Source organism: Mollisia scopiformis (genome assembly GCF_001500285.1).
Source record: "Mollisia scopiformis unplaced genomic scaffold LY89scaffold_19, whole genome shotgun sequence".
NCBI lineage: Eukaryota > Fungi > Ascomycota > Leotiomycetes > Helotiales > Mollisiaceae > Mollisia > Mollisia scopiformis.
The window spans coordinates 1-7,913 of NW_017263599.1; the positions used below are offsets into that span (position 1 = coordinate 1).

Sequence of the window (7,913 nt, forward strand, 5' to 3'; positions counted from 1 at the left end):
ACTATCTGCTTATATAGAACCTTCCTACTCAGAGCCGAGAAGGAACGAGGGGACTAAGACAAAAGGTCCTCGTTCCCTTTAATCCTCCTTAGTCTACTTTAATCACATGATCGCTGATCTCGTGCATCTGAAACTTTCTTATTCCGAAGTATCTCTAATAAGCTCGCTTGCTGAGCCTATCGTGTTCCTTGCTCGTAATACAAAGCGACTTTTTTTAAAACGCTTCGTGCTTAGTAAAAAACGTACGACGAAAAACGTAATAATTACGATAAATTAAAAAATAACGAAGAAATAAATTAAACGACGAAAACGTTGTTTTTTTAAAAAAAAAATTTTAATATTACGAATCGTTTAATTTAATTATTTATTTAATCGCTCGCGATTATTACGGACCACCTAGATCGCTTAGCTAATCGCCTGTTACCTGACCTAATCGCCTGCCTAATCGCCCGCGACAAAGATTAGGTCGGAAATAGTGGCGTTCCCTAGCTTTAAGCCAATTGGGGCTTAGCTTCTTATATAACATCTCTTTCCCCTAGTATATATATATCTAGATCTTTTCTTCTTTTATTCCTCTTTTTTTCTTTACTTTTAGATTCTAAAAGATAGCCGAATCGATACTTCGTTTACGTACTAAGCTTCCTACCGTACTATTATAGCGATAAAAAAAAAAAAAAAAATAAAAAAAAAAAAAACGAGAAATAAAAAAATAAAATCGTAATATTATAATAGTATAGTAGGAAGCTTAGTACGTAGACGAAGTATCGATTCGGCTATCTCTTAGAATCTAAAAGTAAAGAGGAAAGAAAGGAAGGAAGCGCCGGAAGGCAGGGCATATATACAAGCGAGCGGTCACGTGAGTATTTCGTAGCGGGCACGTGACTCTATAACCGTAACAAGTGTTGTGGAGTAAAACCCCTTCCTAGAGTTTTATTATTCCTTAAAGTTTTATAGGAGAGTAAAACTCTATCACGTGATCCAGCGTGCAGCCTGAGGCCCACTAGTCCCGTGATCGTAATATTACGTTATATAAATATAATATTATTATATAAATTTATATAATAAAATATAATTTTTTTTTTTTTTTTTTTATAAATTTTTACAAATTTTTTCTTTAATAAATTTATAAAATTATTATTAAAAAAATAACGTTTGTCTCTGCGTAACGAAACGCATTTTATTACAAAACGAACTTATTGTCACGGACACGTGATCAGCAGACCATGGGCTCAGGGGCCCAGCCGTTGGTCCGGCATTTGCGGATCCCGGGTCACGTGTTGGATCCCTTGGGGCCGCCGCGGGCTCTGGGGGATCCAGAGGGACCCTGGGGGATCCAATCAGAAGCATATATACTGGGCTTGAGGCCCTTAGGTAGGAGCCTTGTGCTCAACTTGATTAAGTTTTCCTAACTACTATATCATTGCCTTACTTTACTTCATTCACCATACCAACCCACGTGACCTTACCAGGGTAAGGGGAGAGTCGTGACACTTATGCGAAATTACCGGCATCGCAAACAAAGCTCTCTAAAGTGATGCATTGTCAGATTTTAGTATTAAAGAGCGGAGATCCTGGGCAGATCACCGTAATACGACTATTGAAGAAGATGAAGCGTACTGCGTAATCGGGATCTTCGATGTGTCCATGGTGCCAAATTACGGTGAGAGAAGGGACCAGGCATTCAAACAATCCAAATTCTGCATAATAAATTGGGACTCTTGATGAGACGGCCTTACGGCAGTCGGAATTCAGACTGCGTCAGCCGGTACCTTGAGTCAACCACCTCCAGCCGAGTCTTAATTCTAGTAGCGAAGACTTAGGTTGCGTGAAGTTTACGTTGTAGCGAGAGTTGGGCTCAAGATTTTCTTTCCAAGTTTGTTTTTGGGCTGGTCAAAACTTCTCTTTTAATTCCTCTCAGAACCAATCCCAGAAGCTGTAGCTTGACACATCGCCTTGTGCTCTTTGTAATGGGCGACTTGGCACGCCCGCCCGCAGTACGTAACCTTGTTGCACCTTCCGCAGCGCATCAACTGCACAGAAACCTTTTCGCACTTCGCGCATTGGGGCGGTGCCGACAAGAGGCCCCGCTCATTTCCACTTCCGCTCTCTACCGTCGCCAACAAATCCTCCGTTGTCTTCCTCGTCAATCTCAACACCCGCTGTTCACCCAAGCTGACGTGCGCCGCCGACCATGCGTTCCCTCCCGGAGAATAGAACCCCTCCACGAGCTGCTCCTCCAGCTTTACGAGTTGAGTTCCGAAACCGTCGAGAAGATCAAAGATCGATTCTATCAGAAACCCCAGGACTTCCACTTCGTTTGAATCGCTGATTTTCTCAACTGCAGCATCGCTTTGATGAGCCGCTATTATAGCAAGATCCGATTCGTTCAACCGTTGAATACGGAGATATCGAAGGACGCTTCTTGGCAGCGGGTCGGTGAGCGTAAGAGAGATGGTAGAGGTCGAATCGAGCCCAGACGATAACCAGAGTTTCTGCTTTTGCTCGAAAAAATGGCGCCATGGGATGCGTCGTGAGAACGAGATCATAGCTCTCATTGCGATTACCGGGTACGACAAAGCCATAGAGACGTAAAAGACGATTGTTTGGAAGAGGTCCATAATTGATGAAAAGCTGGAAGAACACTTCTAGGTAAGCGCACTAATTGGTAGCAAAACAAGATGAACGTACCTGATCTCCCGATCCGTAGTTTTTCCCGGCAAGAACAGAGAGGTTTCCAGAAAAGCCATCGTAGACGTGACACTGCTTAGCCTCAGGCGAGTGGTTCAACATGTCCGCGAAGGGCGCCAGAAGTCGAGTCGAATCTCCATCGGGCAGCTTAAAATCCATCGCACGACTCCACACGGTGCAGAGAGCCCACTTGTACTGAAAGATGGGAAAAAAGTGTCAGTAGTCGATTCGCAGCATCTTTCGCGTTTGGTAATACCTACATCTTCGATGGTGAATTTGTCGCGTGGAAATAGTTCTTGATGTCGTCTAAATAGTCGCTCTACCAATGCCTTATAATCGTCCTCGATCTGTCGATCCAGTTGCTTCGTGGTAGTGTAGAGCGAAGTTCCCGCGCAAACTTCCAGCTCGGCCTCCGCAAAGAAGACGCTCGAAGTGTAGCTCGCAGGCAGCGCCGCCACATGGCTTCGCAAGCCATCGTATCCCGACCCGCACGATCTGACGAAGAGAATATACGTAGCCAAGGTGTCATCGACAGACAAGGGCGGCCGTGTAGAGAGAAGGGCTGGCCCAAGGAAGGGATCAGCATATGCGTGTTTGACTGTCCAGAGAACGCCATGTGGAATGGTGAGAATTTTTTCTCCTTCGTCGAATCGCTGCAGCGTTCTGACACTGCGGCCAGTATCCGAGAAGTCGGCAAGTTCCAGGTCGTCCAAGCCTGACGCTCTAGATTGTTTCAGCCAGCTTTTCATAGAATCGAGGGTGTGTGCGTGAAAAGGCGGGGGACTGGGCTGTTTCGTTACGAAGTAAAAAGTTGCGTCCGCTGGCCTAATTTAAGTTAGTGGAGCTACTGTATAGGTCAAGTGCCATTATATACACCTCCTTCACATCTGTAGCGGGTGCGCCCGTCAGCAATAATAAGAAGCGGGGTATACTATAACGGGCGATGAGCACAGCGTTAAACAGGGAAATGGACTTTGTCATATCGTGACCCAATAGCTTGTATCACGCCGAGTAAGCTGACGCTGACGCGGGGTGCTCAAAGACTTTGAGTGTGTATATATCTAGGGAGCGTGCCCGGTGAAGCCGTGCTTTCTTTGTCTTGGCCTACGATCTACACAACTTGACTCAAATCATCATCCAACCCTTGCAAACATCCATCTTAGCTATGCTCTTCTCCTTTGTCTCGCTCCTCGCGAGGTTTCTCGCGCTCGCAACACTCTCCAGTGCCCAGACCACTACTTCTAGTACCTCTGTATGCCCGTCAATCGTGAGCGACATACCAATTCTGACTACGTTGTCGCTCACCGCCGAACCTACTAGAACCTTCTACCAGTTCTTGCCGCCGGCCTATACGGGAGGTCCCAGCCAGTCCGCGCTTCCCGTCATTCTCTCTTTCCATGGTGCCAGTCGGAACGCCACAGAGCAGGCCGGGCTGGACCGCTTCTGGGACCCAGTCTTTCAAGGTTCCACGCCCTACATTGTGATCTATGCAGAAGCACACAAAGTAAGTTCTCCAAGGTGACAAGATCTCAAGGACAGAACTGACCGCCAGACAGACTACGTGGGAGGGTACACCAAACATCATAGATAACGATACAGGTTATACCGGCAATATTCTAGATCAGATCAACGCAAGTCTCAGCATCGACTCGGAGCGTATCTTTGGCTCGGGGAAGAGCGATGGGGCCGGGTTCCTGAACGTACTGGCCTGCGATACTTCCCTCGAGGGGCGTTTCGCCGCGTTCGCGCCAGTCTCGGGGGCTTTCTACACGTTTAACGACACTACCGCCGGTACCCCGACAGAATCGGGAGGAACGTGCAACCCCGCTGTGGTCGATACGGATCTTTACTTGTCAGGTGACCCCCCGGTCAGTCACGCATGTACTCCGACTGCTACGGTGACCCTGAACGGGACGCCTACCGTCGTATCCCGAGTTCCGCCGATCCTGGAATTCCACGGCGGTAGTGACACAACTATTCCGTATAACGGCGGATTGGGTCGAGATAACTTCTGTCTGCCAACAATCCCTCACTGGATCCAGCAATGGGCCGCCAGGGACAATCTGCCCGTCACGAACACGACGTCTGCGATAACGTCCGAGGCAACCGCCTTCATATTTGGGTCTGGTACCACCGACGGGCTCGTGATGCACGTCTTCGACGGACCCGATGTCAGTCACAGCTGGCCGGCAACGTTCCTCAACGACGATAACCAACCCCCCGGTTGTGGACCTTTTGGAGGAGGGGATGGAAACGGGGATGGTCCGGCGAGCTTTAACGCAACGCCAATGATCATCTCATTCTTCAACGAATGGCCCAGAACGCGTTTAACTTAATAAAAGTCATGGAGAATAGAAATTTAATCTCGACGTAATATATGCTATAAAATGTGAAAATTATAGCTGATATATATAATTATTTTTTTATTTTTTTATTTTTTTTTATTAATTTAATTATTAATAAATATAAATTACGATAATAATATTTTAATATTAATTATTATAGCTTTTTTATTTTAAATTTCTCCGCTAATAATAATATTTATTAAGCTTTTTTTTTTTCGGGACACCGAACGATATCATAGAGCAGGAATCTTGATTAGCCACACAACCGTATTTTTAGCTTTATAGCGATGTTCTCTATATTATTTATAACCTAATCTTTCTTGTCTTTTCCATGTTCTATATGTTGCTTAGAAATGTTTGTGCTTTCCTTCTGCATATTTATTCACGTTTGGCAGTCGACAATCTTGATTTCCATTATTACATTATTACATCGTTTGACAGCTTTTCAATAGCTACAGATTGGTTCTCAAGTAAACCCCCGAAATTTGATGAGTACTGGCGCTTTGTCTTTTTGATCTATATATTATCGAGCTTTAATTGATACATGTTTACACGTAAAGTTTACGACGGATTCTGGGGTCAACATGTTGAACGATCTAGAAGCACATAACGCATCGATGCAAGGAGATGCTAGCCAACACGCCCAGCTACACGAGGCAATGTTCGGAAGCAATAACGCTGATGGTATTGCAAATGCAGTTTTATTCCATTTCTACTCTGCGCAGCTCAACCTCTTGAGAGAGACTTGCTTCAAACCTTTACCAGCATTTCTGCAGCTTTGTGCGGATCAACCGAGTTTGGAGGACTTATTCGGCTTCTGTCTGACAGTTTCACGCATCGTTCGCAGCTTGAAAGATCGACAACGAAGCATCGGCGATATTATAGGTGTATTGTTGAAGGAGCATCAACATCGCATCGAGAATGTGCTTTCAGATATCCTTTTGACATCACGGCACGCTATTTTCGCGATCCTAGGAATATTCACAATAATGTACAAATTGCCCTCAAAGCCTGCCACAAATCATTCTGAGGCAATAGTACATTCGACAGCAACAGAAACAATGGCGCTACAACATATAGATCAATCTGGACGTCCCATGAGAGCCCTACTCCAATCCGCGGGAGCGAGCTTGTCTCCGAAGGTCACGGACTCCTCAGCTTCATCTTTCCCAGTATCAACTCTCAACTTTTCAACTTTGGCCCTGAGAATTTCAGGAAGGGGCATCACAATAGTCTGGGTCGATGACCTCATTTGTGCTAAGTATGAGGAACCAATGATGCCATTCAGCCCTCAACAGTAGTGTGATATCAGCCTGCCAAATTCTATCGTGCGGGCAGGAGAAAATTCGAGTCTTGGTCGTGGTCGCACACAATGAGGATTCTATAGCCTACCTATAGTTTGCGTACGAATGGAACTTGCGATTTCAACTACTGTAAGGATCAACTACTGTAAGGAGTCTGGGGCGGCTGGTAAAACGGTTGTAATCACTTGGCGCTTGCATCACATACATAAGTTGATCGAGGCTGTGATCCTTTCTATTTTTTTCGGTGCAGACCAATTTGTGCTTGATGTAAGATCAAGATACCTGTGCCTAGTAGCTGTTCTCGCACTCAACTAGCCTAGGCCTTGGCTACCAAGTCCCGTTATGCCGAATCCACATACTTGTAATGCACCATCTCTATTCCCGAATCGTCGTTCTCCATCAACCAATGTATGTTCTCAAGGAAGGGAGGCGTCTCCTTGCACTTGTAGTGGTCCTCAACACTCTTCCAACCGATGAAAGAAGTGAATCGTCGAGACTCGACGTCCTCGTGCTCGAAAGGCATTTGACCCCAGCCGCTAACGAGACCGCCAGCAGCCTCGGGAGCCCTGGAGCTGATCGCGTCGGCAAACTTTAAGAAGCCGTAAGCGACCTTGTCCTCTCGTTCCTTGTCGATCTTGCTGACTAGATAAATCCAAGAGACCAACTCGACCGCTGGAGCGCTTAGAGTAGGCGCTGGATCGACGAGGAAGATGACCATGTCGTTATAGATAGACTTCGAAGTGACAGCTTTGATAGCCTTAGACAGCTCGATTTTCTTGAAGAAAGCAGCCTGATTGTCGAGAGACTTCCAGCCTTATTCAAGGTACAATCAGCGACTTGATAACATTCAGAGAAGGGGGGAGTAAGTACTCACTGCGATGCCAGCAACCTTTTTGTCTTCTTCTTGCACAGCCCAAAAGGTGCTCACATTTCCATCGGCTCCCTTGAAGAGCGAGATCAGGTTTTTCCACTCGGACCCGTCGACCGTGGATGCGTCCTAAATAGGGACTTGTAAGACTTGAACGTAATACATGATTGCGGTTAAAAAGAGAAGTTCGCAGAACGATGAAGTTATCGTTATAATTATAATATTCGAGAAAGAGGTACTCTATTTCTTAAATTTCCTACTCGCAAGGCAAATTGCATAGCTCTAGGAAATGTTAGGAAAGCGCGGTGAGAATGAGCTAACGGGGAGCCTCGCACGAGAAGTGAATCAGTTCGGTTGCTTCTGCTTTCTACAATAAATATGATATGCTGTGTCACTTTGCAGGCCCTCCAATATCCTTAGGCGGAATTGCCTTGCAGAAATGTGAACACCGCTACTCGGTGACTCGATGCAAGCCCGGCGCAAGAAATTGAGGGTGAGGTCAAGATCTCCGCGGATTTTAGGGATAGTCTAGGCTTTTTCGATGACAGCGGCTGTCCGGGCAGAAGAAGTCATCCTCACTAGCTGCACCTAATTCCCCACTCTTTAGGAATGCCCTCATTTTCATGCTTTAGCACTCAATCCTCAGCACTCATAAATTAACAATACGCTAATTTCGCAGTACAGCAGTATAATGCAGTCAATTAATAT

General features: G+C 45.8%; 4 protein-coding genes across 4 annotated transcripts; 2 read left to right on the forward strand and 2 right to left on the reverse strand.

Moving 5' to 3' along the window:
* Positions 1 to 1,904: 1,904 nt before the first annotated feature.
* LY89DRAFT_709075 (SET domain-containing protein) lies at positions 1,905 to 3,706 on the reverse strand (the record flags this gene model as incomplete). Its single annotated transcript, XM_018217731.1, has 4 exons — positions 2,949 to 3,706; positions 2,689 to 2,883; positions 2,539 to 2,631; positions 1,905 to 2,501 (listed from the first exon to the last, which is right to left on the reverse strand). Exons 1-4 carry the CDS (start codon positions 3,435 to 3,437, stop codon positions 1,905 to 1,907), a joined length of 1,374 nt encoding a protein of 457 aa, XP_018067490.1. The 5' UTR covers positions 3,438 to 3,706.
* Positions 3,707 to 3,797: 91 nt separating this feature from the next.
* Positions 3,798 to 5,066, forward strand: LY89DRAFT_687371 (uncharacterized protein). Its single transcript, XM_018215484.1, has 2 exons — positions 3,798 to 4,192; positions 4,245 to 5,066. The coding sequence occupies exons 1-2, from the start codon at positions 3,854 to 3,856 to the stop codon at positions 5,022 to 5,024; spliced, it is 1,119 nt and encodes a 372-aa protein (XP_018067491.1). The 5' UTR covers positions 3,798 to 3,853; the 3' UTR covers positions 5,025 to 5,066.
* Positions 5,067 to 5,617: 551 nt separating this feature from the next.
* Positions 5,618 to 6,384, forward strand: LY89DRAFT_784903 (uncharacterized protein; the record flags this gene model as incomplete). The annotated part of the gene is made up of 1 exon (XM_018222830.1): positions 5,618 to 6,384. One exon carries the CDS (start codon positions 5,618 to 5,620, stop codon positions 6,332 to 6,334), a length of 717 nt encoding a protein of 238 aa, XP_018067492.1. The 3' UTR covers positions 6,335 to 6,384.
* A 293-nt stretch (positions 6,385 to 6,677) lies between these two features.
* LY89DRAFT_737122 (uncharacterized protein) lies at positions 6,678 to 7,483 on the reverse strand (the record flags this gene model as incomplete). The annotated part of the gene is made up of 3 exons (XM_018220218.1): positions 6,678 to 7,150; positions 7,208 to 7,334; positions 7,466 to 7,483. 3 exons carry the CDS (start codon positions 7,481 to 7,483, stop codon positions 6,678 to 6,680), a joined length of 618 nt encoding a protein of 205 aa, XP_018067493.1.
* Positions 7,484 to 7,913: the final 430 nt, after the last annotated feature.